The 16,224-nt window shown below is 43.3% G+C and overlaps 1 protein-coding gene across 1 annotated transcript; it reads left to right on the top strand.

The window, feature by feature from the left end:
- Positions 1 to 6,091: 6,091 nt before the first annotated feature.
- On the top strand, positions 6,092 to 15,216 carry LOC124554190 (26S proteasome non-ATPase regulatory subunit 10-like). Its single transcript, XM_047128261.1, has 2 exons — positions 6,092 to 6,364; positions 14,731 to 15,216. Exons 1-2 carry the CDS (start codon positions 6,126 to 6,128, stop codon positions 15,113 to 15,115), a joined length of 624 nt encoding a protein of 207 aa, XP_046984217.1. The 5' UTR covers positions 6,092 to 6,125; the 3' UTR covers positions 15,116 to 15,216.
- Positions 15,217 to 16,224: the final 1,008 nt, after the last annotated feature.

The raw sequence follows: 16,224 nt of genomic DNA, 5'->3' as shown, positions 1-16,224 counted from the left end.
GTTCCCTCACTACACACACACGCACACACACATTAGCACTACATTGTACAGAAGGTAGAAAAACAGAGAAAGGAAATGTAAAGGATCAGTCTACATTCAGTGAGGGTCAGCAAAATGAAATGAAAAGAAAATCATAACATATGGTCATCTGAATAATGGGGCAGTATCCACAGAATGAGGAAGTTGTATTATGAGAGAAAGGTCAATAAAAATGGTTTGGTAGGGAAAGCAGTGATCTGTTGTGAACATTTCAGTGATATATTCCCATCAGAACCAGTAAACCAATCCAACAACAACTCTGGCATGTAAGGCGACTTCACATACAGAAAATCCAGTCACAGAGAGGGATTATGAGAGCACATGATGCGTAACACTATATTTAAAGAGACATAAACATCTAAAAATCATGGTGTATTGGAATGCAGTAGCAGGGGATGAGTAAAGACAGATTTATTTATGAGACAATTTAGGGTCGTTGGTAGAAACAAAAGAGAAGAAAGCATCCTAGACCCCTGAATTAAACTTGTGCAAGTAACAAGAATTACTCCGTTCAAGAATCAAAACAAAAGCAGTAGTTGGCAGAGGTGGTCTCTTAAGTTTAAGCTCCTCAGGGTTTGGACCAACATGATTGTACCACTTTATTTTGCTATAACAGGTAGTCAAAGTAACAACAGACATGCAAAGCAGAAACTCTGCCAACTGTAGATCACATTTCTGTCTGTAAACACACTTAGAGGGCTGAGATCCCATCATTTACTTCTGGGAAGAGGGGGTGCAGGGTCGGACTCTTCACCACAGAGCAGCATTTGCATCCAAAGTCTCCAGTTATTTGTTGGATGTAGTACAATCTTTGTCTTTGTCTACAGTTTTTACTCTCTGCTGCTTCCACCACTACCATGGCAATTATTCCCTGATGTCTTCAGATATATCCCACTTTCCACAGTTCCTTTCTTATCAATTCACCTAATTCTCAACATCTTTTTATTGCATCCCAATTTGAATGCTCCAAGTCACTTCTCTTCCTGTATCTCCCATAATCCATTATTCATTTTCATACAATACTGTGCTCCAAATGTACATTTTCAGAAATTCCATCACAAAATTGAGGCCTATCTTTGGCAACAGTAGCCTTGTTTTGCCTGGAATGATCTGTTTTCCTCTGTTACATTACTTCGTATAACAATCTCGCTCTGTCCCTCAGTGTAAATTGGCTTCCCAGGTAGCAGAATCACTTCAATTCATTTACTTTGTGCTTCCTAACTTTGACATTAAGTTTGACACTAATGTTATTTCAGTTACTCCCCAATACTTCCGTCTTTCTTTAATTTAAACCATAATTCTGTGCTCATCCAACTGTTCATTGTATTCAACCACTCAGGTACTTCTTTCTCACTTTCAGTGAACATGGTAATAACACCAGTGAATGTTATTAATGAAATGCCTTCACCCTCAATTTTAATTAAATTTCTGGAAGTTTATTAAATTACACGAACGATTCCTTGATGTTCAAACTGAACCCTTGGCGATACTAATTGGGTCCCTGTTTTGCACCTTTTTAATGACAGTATTCCTTGCTTCAGCTTTTGCTGTTCCATGTTGATTATTGTACATATAGTAATCTATATAATCTGCTTGTATTCTATATCTCACTCGTATTTTTTGAGATTTCACACATGTCGCATTACTTTACTTTGTCAATCTTTTTAAAGGTGGCCTAATGCAATGAAGGCTGCGTGACTTTCTTTAAACTTTGCTTCCCTTTTGAAGTGTAAGATTAGATCTATCTCTCTGGTGATTTTACCTTTGTTACATCCAAACTTACTTTCTTGTACATATTAATCGTGTCAGCAATTAGGATTCATAAGCTAATTAGCTGATTGTGCGAAATCGTTCGCATTTAGTGGTCCTTACACGCATGTGGAGTGTGTAGATGATATTTTTCTGTAAATTTGTTGCTATGTCTATAGTCCCATAGATTCTACAGATGAATTTGAATAGTTTGAATAGTTAAAACTTCCTGGCAGATTAAAACTGCGTGCCCGACCGAGACTCGAACTCGGCACCTTTGCCTTTCGCGTGCAAGTGCTCTACCATCTGAGCTTCCGAAGCACGACTCACGCCCGGTACTCACAGCTTCACTTCTGCCATTCTGGAATTTGAATAGTCGTTTCATTGCAGCCTCCTGCAAGCATCATATAAACTGCAAGGGAATGTTATTTAACCATTCGCTTTCTCTTTGCACAAATCGTCCAGAGCTTTGTTAAACTCTGTGTCTAATGACCAGTCCGCTATGTTTTCCAGCTCGACTTTCAGTTTCCCTTCCATCATGTCATTCAATAGTCCCTCCCTCATGGAGGTGCTCATTGTTCTTTTGTCAGCCATCCCTTTCTCTCCCCCCTCCCCCCTCTCTCTCTCTTTCTCCCCCCCCCCTGCACTTAGTAGCGGAATTCTTTACTAACTCTTACACCCAAACCTGCAGATGTCAGACACTCAGATCAGTACCAAAAGTTGCAGGTCGATAGCTTATCAACAAAAACTGCGGTTTAGTTCGTGCTGTCTGCTGTTGTCCAGCAGAGAGTACATAATCGTCTATTAAAAGTAACACCAGGACTACAGAGCACTTCACAAGCCTAACTGTGAGTATGTAACGTATGTTGCTTTCATGTGGAAGTTGATAGAGTCTAAGATTCCTGTATCAAAGATCATGGGTTCACAACCCAACGACCCTAAATTTTTACCGTATTATGTGTGAAAGTGCTATATGGGACGACGCACTTTTTTTTTGGGGTCATCAGTCTTCTAACTGGTTTGATGCGGTCCATCACTAATTCCTCTGTTGTGCCAGCAACCTCTTCACGACAGAGTAGCACTTGCAACCTATGTCCTCAATTATTCGCTGTATGTATCCCAGTCTCTGTCTTTCTCTGCAGTCCTTGGCCTCTGTAACTCCCTCTGCTACCATGGAAGTCATTCGCCGATTTCTTAGCAGATGTGCTATCATTCTGCCCCTTCACGTTGTCAGTGTTTTCCATATATTCCTTTCCTCTCCGATTCTACACAGAATGACTTCATTCCTTACCTTGTCAGTCCACATAATTTTCAACATTCGCCAGTAGCACCACAGCTCAAATGCTTAGATTCTCTATTCCAGTTTTCCCACAGTCCATGTTTCACTACCATACAGTCCTGTACTCCATATGTACATTCTTAGAAATTTCTTCCGCAAATTAAGGCCTATGTTTTATATCAATATAATTTTCTTGGTCAGGGCTAGTCTGCTTTTGATGTCCTCCTTCGTCCATCCGTCTTTTGTTATTTTGCTGCCCAGGTAGCAGAATTCTTTAACTTCATCTGCTTCATGACCATCAATCCTGATGCTAATTCACTTTCACTCAGGATAGGAATGTCAGCAGCATATCATATCCTTGATATCCTTTCATCTTGAATTTTAATTCCACTCCTAATCCTTTCCTTTATTTCATTTCTTCTTCTTTGCACAGATTGAACAGTAGGGTGGAAGACTACATCCCCACCTTACACCCTTTTTAATCCAAGCACTTTGTTCTTGGTCGTTCACTCTTATTGTTCCTTCTTGGCTCTTGTACATATTGTATACCACACATCTCTAGCTATAGCTTAGCCCTATTTTTCTCAGAATTTCGAACACCTTGCACCACTTTACATTGTCGAACACTTTGTCCAGCTCATCAAATCCTATGAACGTGTTTTGATTTTTCTTTAGTCTTGCTTCCATTATCAACCACAATGTCAAAATTGTCTCTCTAGTGCCTCTACCTTTTCTAAAGCCAAACTAATTGTCGTCTAGCACATCCTCAATTTTCTTTTCCATTCTTCTGTACACTATTCTTGTCAGGAACTTGGTTGCATGAGCTGCTGAGCTGATTGTGCGGTAATTCTCGCACTTGTCAGCTCTAACAGTCTTTGTATTGGGTTGATGGTATTTTTCCGAAGTCCTAAGAGACATACATTCTACGCACCAACGTGAATAGTCGTTTTGTTGCCATTTCTCCCAATGATTTTAGAAATTATGATATGTTCTGCGTTATTGGATCTTAAGCCTTCCAAAGCTCTCTTATATTCTGATTCTAATACTGGACGTGCTCATGACATGTAAAATGGCTGTTTGGAGTTCACAGCAATGTTCTCTTGGTAGTCCGCTTTCGGTTCATTTCACTGAAAGCAGTAAAGCTGTAGAGTGCTTTAGTAGTTTCACAGAATATACAACCAGAACAGAAAAATAAAGAAAGAATTGCATCGCACATGTGGAAATAACAGCAATAACAATAATCAATAATACACAACATAACAAGACCAATGATAAGTGCATGGTGTTCAACTAACGGAGCAAAAGAAGCACTGTCAAAAGAACATTGCTACAAACTCCAAAAAGTGTTTGTACACGTCAGGAAAATGTTGTCCCATGTAACAGCTTCGCGCCAACACAGTTGTCACTAGTGGTATTTGAACGTTATACCTTCTCATCCACGCGAGATCTAGGATGCAGTTACTCACCGATACGCTCTTCCCGTGCTCAGTAGCTCTCGTGATACTTTTAACTACCGTTTACACGTGCCCTGTTTCGGTTCATACTCCATCGACATAACAGCTTTTGGCACCGATCTGAGAGTCTGACATCTGGAAGGGTGGGTGTTAGTGTTGTCATCCCTGCATTTAATTTCACAGAAGGATCTTTAGGCTTTTCTATGTGCTGACTGCGTGCATCCTACGATCACTTTTTATTTATTTACCTGAAACTTATTGCAATCATTCTACTTCATCGTCCCTCGAACTTAGAATTACATTCTTTAGCGACCTGTAATACTTTATTCCTGGCTTTCCCTGGCTATTTTAGTACTTCTGTCTTTCATCAATCATTTTATGTATTTTTTCGTTTGCTCAGATTTCTTCAGAGTTGCCTTCCTTGCTCCAACATTTCTCTGTTCAGTTTTCGTGTTTCGCGTTGTCAGTGACACCAGCTGCTGAAATTCCAGCTGACACATTCATTATCGCGTTATCTACAGCCTTACAGAAGTAGAAAAACCCATTTCATTCGTCAGCTCTTCAGTATCCCATTTATCTGCACACTGATTGCTCCTAACAGTTGTTTTCAGTTTGTTCACCACCATAACTAACTGACCCTACGTCTGCTCGTGCGTACCTCTTACAATTCATCGGAATCTCTATCTGGGAATGATATAATGCAGCTGCAACCTTCCAATTCTTCCAGGTCTGTCTTACACACCACCACCTTCCTCCTTAACCTTCTTGATAGCCAGAGACGCTGAGGCGCTGAAGCAATCATACAAATATCACAGAACAGAGAGTGTAGACTTGCAGTAATTCCGCCACACGGGCAGGGGGTCTCTCACACAGGGAGCGGTGTGGACAGAACCAGCTTCGAACTGATGAGCAAGTCCACCAGAGGACTGTTCAGTAATGACTGCACATGGTAAGCAAAATGTCTTGAAATTTTTTCTGGAGCTGCTGTCCTACAGGTCATACATATTTCAAAAGTGGTTGTAACAATAAGGAAATTGAGAAGTAGCTCAAAATGTTAATCACGATATTTTTCAAATTTTGGAAGTGCCACCTGTCCTTAACATTTGACTGTCTGTTACCATTACAACAGCTACAAAGACAGGCAGACGTACAAATGCCTCTACCTGAAGCACATACTTTGATCTGTACTGGTCTCAGATGCCAGACTTCAGGGATTGGTGCCCAACCAGTCCTACCACGTTTATTATGTATAGTAAAACGACAATATCTAAAAGGGTGCACATGAATTGCGAGGTAGTCAAGTTATGTGGGTCACGTACAAAGAGGCACAATCCAGTTCAGATCATTCGGATACTTTTGAGAACGATAGTACCAGAGCTGGCCCGTACAGTGGCTCTGTCATTAAGTTTTGTGGAAGTGTCAGGCACTGTATGTACATTTTCTTGATGCTTGATTTTGAACTTCCTGTTGTGTGGTACGGTGAGCAACTGCTGTGGGGAACTCAGGTGGTGCAAATGAATGTGATTACCGCACTGGTAATTCATTTGTATTTACTGGACCGCTACTCCTGATGTCGGCGTGTATGAGTGTGTGTGTGCGCTGCAATGAGCCAGCCCCAGGACCCCACGAGGACACGCCTGCTCACACTGTGCCTCCCTCTCTGTGTGTGCAGCCCACCAGCCGCTGCACAGTTGAGGCCCGCCACCACCTCCACCACCACCACCACAGCCGCTGCCGCCGCCGCCACCACCACCACTGCCGGCACAACCCGCCAGACTCCTGCTGCTGCTGCTGCACTGCCCACGACTCCTGCACCTGATGACGCCACTGTCTCTCACTTGCGGTAAGTTCTCACCATACACACACACACACACACACGACCATTCTGTAGTAGATAAGATTTAAATACCGAAAAGCAAAGTGTAAATGCTGAGTCTAGAGTTAATGACGGTCAGCAAAGCGAACTGGCACTAAAATCAGAATAATACAGTCAGATGAATAATGGGGCTGTGTCGACATGATAGGAGGTTGCATCGTGAGAGAGAGAGAGTCATTAAGAATAGGTTGGTAGGGAAAATAGTGAGTTATTGTTAACAGTTCAGTGATTTATTCTCATGCAGCGAATGTCAGCGATAATTCAGGCACATACGCCAACGTCGTACACAGAAAATCTGGTGGCAGGGAGCCACTGTGATTGCACTGAATGTGTGACTCTCTATGTCAAAAGAAGTAAACGTCCAGCACTCTTGCCATATTGGAATGGTCTAACAGGGGTCAGATAAACACATGTTTGTGAGACCATTTGGGGTGGTTGGCAGCACTGAGACTGGACAAAAAGAAAAACAATTATTTGCCATAAAATTTCCGCTAATAACAACAAGTATGCTCGTCAAGCAGCAAAGAGAAGCGAATGTCGGCAGAGCGTCAGCTCGTCAGGGTGTGGACGACTTTGGTCGACCCGCCGCACTCTGGAGTAACAGCCAGTCCCAGTAACAACACACATGCGAAGCAGAAACTCTGCCTGCTGTTGACCAAGTTTCTGTCTGTGTGACCAACGAGTTTAAAGTGCTGTGAGCACCCAGAGTCCACACTTACTTGTGCTGTGCGCTCCTATCTCTGTCCTGCCCTACAGGTTTTACCCTCTACAGCTACCTCTAGTACCATGGCAGTTGACCTCTGATGACTTCACATGTAACCTATTACGATGACCCTTGTGCATGTCACGGTTTTCCACATATTGTTATCCTCACCTATTCTGGAGGGACGTTTCAGGGTTCCTCTGGTATGAGTTCACCTAATTTCAACATCCTCCAATAGCACTGCGTTTAGGATGCTTCGATTTCCTTCTCGTTTTTTCTCGTAATCCATTATTCATTTTCATACAGTACTTTGTTACAAACATACATTCACAGGTTTCTTCCCCAGTTAAGGACTATCTTTTGTGCCAGTAGCCTTGTTTTGCGAGGAATGTCCTGTTTTCGTGTGCTAGATAACTTTTTATAACAACCTCGCCTTGTCCCTAAATGTAAATACGCTTCGCATATAGCAGAATCCCTGCAATTTGTCAGCTTCGTGGTCCTTAATTCTGATGTTATTTCCGCCACTCCCCAATACTTTCCTCTTTCTTCTGTTCATTAATCCTAATTCAGTGATCATTCGACTATTTATTACATTCACCAACTCCAGTGATTCTTTCTCACTTTCAGTGATAGAAATATCGCCAGGAAATTTTATCAATGAAATGCTTTTTACCCTCAGTTTTAATTAAATTCCTGGAAGTTTCTTCAGTTCTACCAACGATTCTTTAGTGTTCAGACTGAATATTTGTGGAGACTACCAGCATCGCTGTCTTCCACCATCTTTAATCAAAGCACCAATCCTTCCTCATTACTGTACATATTCTGTGTTATCTGCTGTTCCCTATGTCTTATACCTTTTTTTTTTAAAGTTTCGCACACTTTCACTATTTCACATTGTCAAACGTCATTTAAAGATCTACAAATCCAATAAAGATCTGCATTTTTCTTACACATTCCTTCCACAATCAGGTCGAAGGTCTGAGAGGTCTCTCTCGATCCTTTGCTCCAAATTTAGCGTCCTCGAACAGATCCTCAGTTTTATCTTCGATTCTTCTGCGTGTTATAATTATTCTTGTTAGTAATTTGGATTAATGCGCTGTTTAGCTCACTGCGCGAAAGCAGTCTGTTGTTACGACTCCTGTCTCATGGATCCTACAGACAAAATTGAATTGTCGTTTGATTTTCATCTTCCCAAATGATCATGTAAGTTCCAACGGAATGTTAACTAACCGTTCCACCTTGTTTGTGTGCAAGTTTTCCAGAGCTTTGTGAAATTATGAGCGTAATGGCCAGTCCCCCACGTTTTCCAATTCGACTTCCATCTCTTCTTCTGTTACGTTATCTGTTAGTTCCTCCCACTCACAGAGGTCTTTAACGTACTATGTTCTGCCACCTGCTCTCTCTTGCGCGTTTAACACTGGGATTCCTTTCGAACTCTTTGTGTAGCCATCCTTGCATTTAATTTCACTGAAGGTTGTTCCGACTTTCGCATGTGCTGAATGCGTCCTTCCTATGTTCCTTTCCTTTCCGATTTCTTCTAATTCTTCCTGCAGTCATCCTACTTTTACTTCCCTCAAATTTCCGACTGATCTCATTTCAACACTGTGACCTCAGACTTAGTTCCTGGAGTGGCAGAGAATCGTCCTGACGCATTTACTTGATATTTTCCTGTCGTTACCATTGAACATCCTGAATGGTCGTTAAATAAGGGATGTTATAGATTAGAAGATTTATGTTTCCGAGTGCAGAAAGCTCGTTCCAAGCTGAAACTACAGCCACTTTAACCTTTTACACCGAAAATTATCCAACTTGACCCCCACGGGGTCAAGGAGCGAGCTACATGTGATGGTAGTCCGATAGCTCGGGGGTGAAGCATTAACCCTTCAAAGGGCTGACTGTGTCAGATGTAGGCTGAAATCTCGCTGGAAAGAATTTTTTATTTCTTCTGTAGCAAAGTTATCCTCAGACAGACCCACAACCAGTTAAGAAGTTTTTAGAAAACGTCTCCACATAAGTTTTTTTCCTAAATTGATTCAGTGCACTGTAGGTCTAAAAGTGAAAAAACTTATGGATTTGAAAACGTAGTTGCTGTTGTTTCGTCTTCTCCAGAGATAATTTCTAGTTTTTTTTTAAAATGCAGAAACAAGTGTAGTCACTCAATTGGGGCACTGAATAACTTGTTAACTTGAGTTCGTTATATGTGTGCACCCACTGCTACTTTTCCACACATACTTTCGTGGTAGTCCTGTGACACAACTTCATTGTGACTGTGGGCTGCGCATTGTCAAAGCCTCCTTTTGTGCAGGAAGGGCACAATATCTCGCCAACTCACGACTATTTATGGGCGTTTGCGCTATGGGAACATTGTTTTACTCTAGAATATTTTTCTTGTAAGGTTAACATGGTACGTAGCAATACGTTCGTGTTACTACAGCGTACACCTCATTGTTTTCTTTTCTAGGTTTACTGCACTCTACAGCTAAATGTAAGAAATAGCATTAGGAATGTAGTCTCCCAAATTATCTAACGTTATCGAACTTGCATAGTATTCATTAGACTGTTTCATTTGCTTAACACATTTTCAATGCTTTTTCTTTGGTCATTGATGAGATTTCCTTGTACTGTGTGTTTTTCTGATTGGAAGCATTCCGTTATTCGCGCCTTATGAAAAATCTTTTGTATTCGGTGTTACACTGTCTTTGGTGATGCCAAGGAACGTATCTGTAACGGAGAGCGCTTTAAGTGAATAGTATTAAAAATAAAGTTATTAAGTTATAATGTAAATAGTGTCTATATCTACATCTACATCCATACTCCGCAAGCCACACGACGGTGTGTGGCAGAGGGTACCTTGAGTACCTCTACCGGTTCTCCCTTCTACTCCAGTCTCGTATTGTTCGTGGAAAGAAGGATTGTCGGTATGCCTCTGTGTGGGCTCTAATCTCTCCGATTTTATCCTCACGGTCTCTTCACGAGATATATGTAGGAGGGAGCAATATACAGCTTCACTCCCTCGGTGAAGGTTATGTTCTTGAAACTACAACAAAAGCCCGTACCGAGCTACTGAGCGTCTCTCCTGCAGAGTCTTCCACTGGAGTTTATCTGTCATCTCCGTAACGCTTTCGCGATTACTAAATGATCCTGTAACGAAGCGCGCTGCTCTCCGTTGGATCTTCTCTATCTCTTCTATGAAGCCTATCTGGTACGGATCCCACACTGCTGAGCAGTATTCAAGCAGTGGGCGGACAAGTATACTGTCCCCTACTTCCTTTGTTTTCGGACTGCATTTCCTTAGGATTCGTCCAATGAATCTCAGTCTGGCATCTGCTTTACCGGCGATTAATTTCATATGGTCATCCCATTTTAAATCACTCCTAATGCCTACTCCCAGATAATTTATGGAATTAACTGCTTCCAGTTGCTGACCTGCTATATTGTAGCTAAATGATAAAGGATCTTTCTTTCTATGTATTCGCAGCACATTACACTTGTCTACATTGAGGTTAAATTGCCGTTCCCTGCACCATGCGTCAATTCGTTGTGCTAAAAAAGCGAATCACTCGTGGTGAATGAGCTGCATCTCTACAGCACAAGTTTTACCCATACCACGTGAAACAGCAGCAAGATTTCTGTCAGCTACGAGTCATTTTCTAACTCGTGGTAATATTTTTAAGATAAAGTTTGACACGTAGATAAAGTTTGACACGTTTACCATCTCAGGCGGAAACGGGGGGGATGAAACCTCACCGACTTTGGGAGAAAGTCAGAAACTATATTCGTGTGTTCCACACACGCCATGCGGAAGAAGACACACAGACGGCCCTCACGCCGCACTTACCAGATGAAATTACTCCCACTGACTCGAATCCAACCACAGATGTACGGCACGTCGCCAATGGCTTTTATCATTTTGAACAATTTTGATTCCAACTCAGTTATACTCAAACCAGAGTTGGCCGTCGAATATGGTAAAGTCAAGAACATGTGCGTGGAATTAATGAGAAGCAAAAGCGGAAACGTGACTGTACAAAAGTAGCCGCACTACGGCTGGAGGGCCATCTGGACAAACATCGGCACCCCTCACCTACCAACAAGTGTGAAAACTACTCGGTAGAGGGCAGTAAACAGGAAAGTAGCAACCAAAGCGAAACTTGAGGCAGTCCACCTGGGTGGTCGGCAGCACGTGAGAGAATTACGACCTGACAGCAGGCGAGGTTCGTACGCGCTCAAGTGAAGGACATCTGGTGAGTTATCGGACAATTGTTAGCCACAATAACACGAACTCTACTCCCAATACCTTGCCTTACAATTTTCTTGAATCGTAGCGACGTGCCGCGTGAATAAAGGAATGCTGTAAACTGGCTAAGAGGACAGACAACGTACCACCTGCCAGCAGAGGGAAGCGAGACGGGCGGGCGCTGGGTGGGTCGCCGCACGCACGCCGGCCACAAGCGGGCCACGGGGCGGCGCGTGCGTCGCTGAGGCGGGAAACTGCGAGTGGAACTTCGCAACATGTTTCAGTGCATACAGTTACGTGGAACAGCGTGCAAAGTGAACAGAAAAAGACGTAAACGCAAGAACATCATAATGAATCGTCCTTAAGCTCTTTTGTGTTAAACGGTGTTTCTTACTGACTTATTTATTTTTAAGGAAACATAAATCTAATTTGAAATACATAGGTCAGAAGCACTCTATTTTGTGTTGAAGGAATCTCGGAGGAAAAGCTGGTCCTCACGACAGAACACGTGGTACTTTTTAGTACACTTTATTTCACTTCGTTCCGTATGTTAAAACTCCTTTTAACGAGAAGCGACTGCGCTGATTTCTGCTGTTCTGCGTTACATTCATCGCCACCCGCTGTATCAGGAATCGCAGCACGGAGCTTCCAGCGCGTGCAGTACTCAGGGATGGCAGAAGACCAGCTTTCCAAACGAGCCTCGGGAACAGAGGCATTGGGCGAGTTACAAGATGTTGCGAAATAAATCGGAAAGCAGACCATCGTGAACACAGAAGTTGGAAGGCGTCGCTCTTAGCTGAGTTAGTTTGTGTGCAGACATGGTCTTTCAGATGAAGTGTTAAAAAAAAAAAAAAAATAGAAATAAAAAAATAAAAAAATTATGCGCGAAAATAGCGCTGCGACTCGGTGACAGGTATGGGGGGGGCCTCGTGGCCAGACCTCGGAATGGTTAAAAAATTAAATGAAAGAAAAGGGGTTAAGGGCGCGAGTTTCTAGTCTGCATGTAGTGGATTCGAATACCGCAACTCGCATGAATTTTAATTCGTGGTAATAGTTGCTAGTTAAGAAAAAGTTGAAATGATTCTTGCTACATATGCTGAAGGTCTGGGTTCGTTTCTCACATCCGGCAATCATTTTTACCAAGCATAAGCAGCATCTCTCCCACCTCTGGTAGCCTGGAGGAGAGTCGCTACAGGTTGGGCCCTGACAGAGGCGGAAGTCACGCTGGGTCGAAACTCTGTCACCAGTCACCTTTCTTAAGCGATATCTTTTTAAATCAATGAGCCAATCGCCGTACAAGGCCGCAGCGCACTTGACTCTTACTGTATTCGAGCCTGAGATGTGAAAGATATTGCCTCTGGACTGGCATTCGAACTCAGATCTCCCTTTTCGTCACGTTTGATCACTTTCAGATGATGCATTTCCACTGCTTCATTGTCTCCACTTGTCTGCAAAGTCATAAAGACATTCACAAGAGACACATCCCTGGGTTCGAATCCTGGCATGTCACTTTAAGTTGCAGCATGAGCTCAGCAAAATACATGTGAGATATTATTATGATTTTACCGATTCTCTGGGCTTTGTTGACAATAATGGTGGTACTGGTTTCGAGTCCCAAGTCAGACGGGCAGCTTTTCGTCCTGTCGTGTCAGTTTCAAACATGCCACTCCTAGCTACTGGTGAAAGAGAATAGTACAGTCGAGGTATCTTTGTATGTAGTCAAAAACTGTGTGTCCAGGGTTCGATTGCTAGTCAGCAGAAAATTTTCATAATTTTATTTACAATACAGAAATGCGCACATTTCGCTGCTAATGAAGTAAATCAGTGTAGAACGTCTACGCATGACTAGAAGTCAGTGTCGATAGGTACTGGGTTTGAGTGCGCATAACGCAAAACACTTTCGTCTCCTGGTTTCAGTTTGTCATCTCATTGCTGGTTAAAAATGACGACTTCTGGCGTTTCATTGTGCTTAGTTAACCATCCTATTAAGTGCTGCGTTCGAATCTCCGAGAAACACAAAACTTTATGGCAGATCATTTCAAGTTTCAACTTGCACACTCTTTGTTACTTGTGACTGAAACCATACTTGAGATATTTCTTCTTTACTTGTTAGATTGCATTCCCGGATTGTAGCGAAGTAAGAAAACTTTCGTCGTGTCATTTAAAGGAGGATGCTGCTTTCTGAGGTTTCATTTACTACAATAAATTTGAATATGCAAGCGTAATGGTTGTGTAATCTCGAATAACACGTTTTCTCGTATTTGCATTATGGAATTATTAATTTGCATGTAAACTGATGGTCGCACAGAGCAGTTGTCTCTTGTGGCCTCATGCAGTGAACATTTTGTACAGGCAAAGACTGTACCGAAAACAGAGCAGAGGAACAATCTTATGAGGACTGATTACAAATCAGGCGAAGCACAATTCAGATGGTTCCATAAAGTTTCTGGCGTGCAGCCGCATAAATTCAGCCTCTTCTCCTAATATTTCGGCCGAACACCGTCCCGCCATCTCCAGAGTGAGCCGTGGTGACTGACGCTGCCGCACTTGGTCCGTTCTTTTAAACCCGAGGACCGAACCACTGAATTTATGCGGCTGCACGCCAGAAACTTTATGGAACAGTCCTTATGCCGCAAAAACATCAAGATGGACGACAACTGAGATCGTTCAGATGATCTTGAGCATGATAGCACATCTTAAATACATGTGCGTATGCTATCAGGCGATGAAATCTAACACACACACACACACACACACACACACACACACACACACACACACAGTTTTTTGTGGGAGTTGTTTTGCCAATTTGGTGTTTGTTATGTCTGACATGTTTTCAATAAATTGTCCGTGTGTCAGAAAGTTTCAGTGTTTGGTGAGGCTGAATGAAGAAAACTGCCGGCAACTGCAGTGAATTTTTTTTTTTGCCTGCATAGCAGGGAAGTTTCTGTTTGAAAACCAGGAGATGGGATTCTTTTTGAGGGTGACCTCTGGCAGTGAAGCTGCAGACAGAGACCAGTATTAGGCTGCACGATGGCTGTTCTGTAGTGGAGGTGAGCGAGTGGTTAGGTGTAGCGTCCCGAGAGCAGAGGAGCTGACTTGCAGGAATGAGTGTGACAAAATGTGGTAATGAAATTCTTTCAGAGGTTGTATAATGCTATTTGTAATGGACGATGAATGAAGATTTTGTTATGAGGGGGGTAGAACAGATGTACTGTAATTTAATACATCCACACAATTGCGCACTGTTTTGTACTGTGGGAGGGGGAATACGGTAGGTTTGTTTCAGGACAGATTTGTATTCGCAACAGTTGTTTCCTCGTGTGGCTGTTTTCCCCATTCTGTGTGTTGTGTGTTTGTAGCAGAGAGTGGCAGTTTGTGTGTTTTGTGCAGGAGCCTCTCTGCAGAGGAGAGGGGCAGGAGGCTGGTCCAGGCGGCTGAGCAGGGGGCAGTGGGGGAGCTGAGGGCGCTGATCGCCGCAGGGGCCGACGTGGGGGCGAGGGGCGGGCTGTGGGGGTTCACCGCCCTGCACTGGGCAGCGCGCAGGGGAGACGTCGTGGTGGTGTGGCTCCTGGTGGGGGCGGGTGCGGCGGTGGACGCCAGGACTGAGGGTGGGTGGACGCCGCTGCATGTGGCGGCAGTCAATGGCCGCGCAGAAGTGGCGGCTGAGCTGCTCGTCGCGGGGGCCGACAGGGGGGCCACAACTCGTGATGGGCGGACAGCGCTGGACATCGCCAGGCAGAAGAAGCACAGGCGGCTGGTGGAGATGCTGTCATGAGGCAGGCAGTCCAGCGAACTCTGTGCAAAAAAACAGGAACTGAAAGAATTTGTAGGAGAGCAATATACATAATTTTTTAAATAAAGATCCAAAAAACTCAATCCTATTGTGACTCACTAATTTCAGGCCTCCTCAACTAACATACAGCACACAAATACTCTAAGGAACGTTGTAGCAAAACCCGGACAACTCCAGATAACAGCAAAATAATTCAGGTAACAACGGACAATCCTTCTCTCAAGAAAAATGTCTGGAGTTCACTTCCAGACTAAACTTGGCAAAAGTCATCAGTTCATTGTGAACAAACACAACTGCTCTATAATACCTGATCGCTGAAAAGTATTTCACACCAGTCTGCAAGGTGCTACATCAGACTATTCTAATTTGCAACATACCGAGATTAACGCTATATCAGTTCTATCACCAGAATTTTCGCTCCTGATATCAGACTCAATTTACTTCTCCATATTTAGCAAACATTCTACTCTACCGTACCTGTTGTGTTCAATAACAATGAGATATTAGTAGCAGTATTCACACTACATAATGCGACTATCATCTGGAACCATACAGTCAGTCCACATTTAACTAAACACAGAGCAGAACTTCACACGCATACAAAATGTGAAGGAAATCCTCTCTATCTGGTATTGTTGTCTCTACTTGAGGTAAAAGGTTGCAACGAGCAAAGTAATTCTAGCTGTATTGGAGACAGAACACCGGGGCCCGAGTTTCAGCACACGAAAGCAATTTCGCAACGACGCACACGAGTCTCCACACTCATCGGTCACAACGGCACAGCTGAGACGGTGACGCAAGTCCTGGAGCTACAGGTAATAAAATTACACTTACTTTGACTCGTACATCGAGTAAATAAGTGTAGTGGAGAGTGTACGCCTGTCAACTCAGCTGCTGTCACCTCACTTCACTCCCTGCGGCCGCAGCTCGCCGCTCCCCGCCACTCCGTGACTCCTGCCACAACTGTCAGCCGCCCCTCTGCTTGTGAGGCGCCAGCAGGCAAACGGCAGAACAGTCCGTGAGGCCGTCACTCACACTTCACTCACAAAGAGGACTGACAAGGCGCAGACACAACATTGCCTTCACGAATC

Source organism: Schistocerca americana, chromosome 11, assembly GCF_021461395.2.
Source record: "Schistocerca americana isolate TAMUIC-IGC-003095 chromosome 11, iqSchAmer2.1, whole genome shotgun sequence".
Taxonomy (NCBI): Eukaryota; Metazoa; Arthropoda; class Insecta; order Orthoptera; family Acrididae; genus Schistocerca; species Schistocerca americana.
Note: the sequence above shows the minus strand (reverse complement) of the source record. Positions and strands in the feature narration are given on the sequence as shown.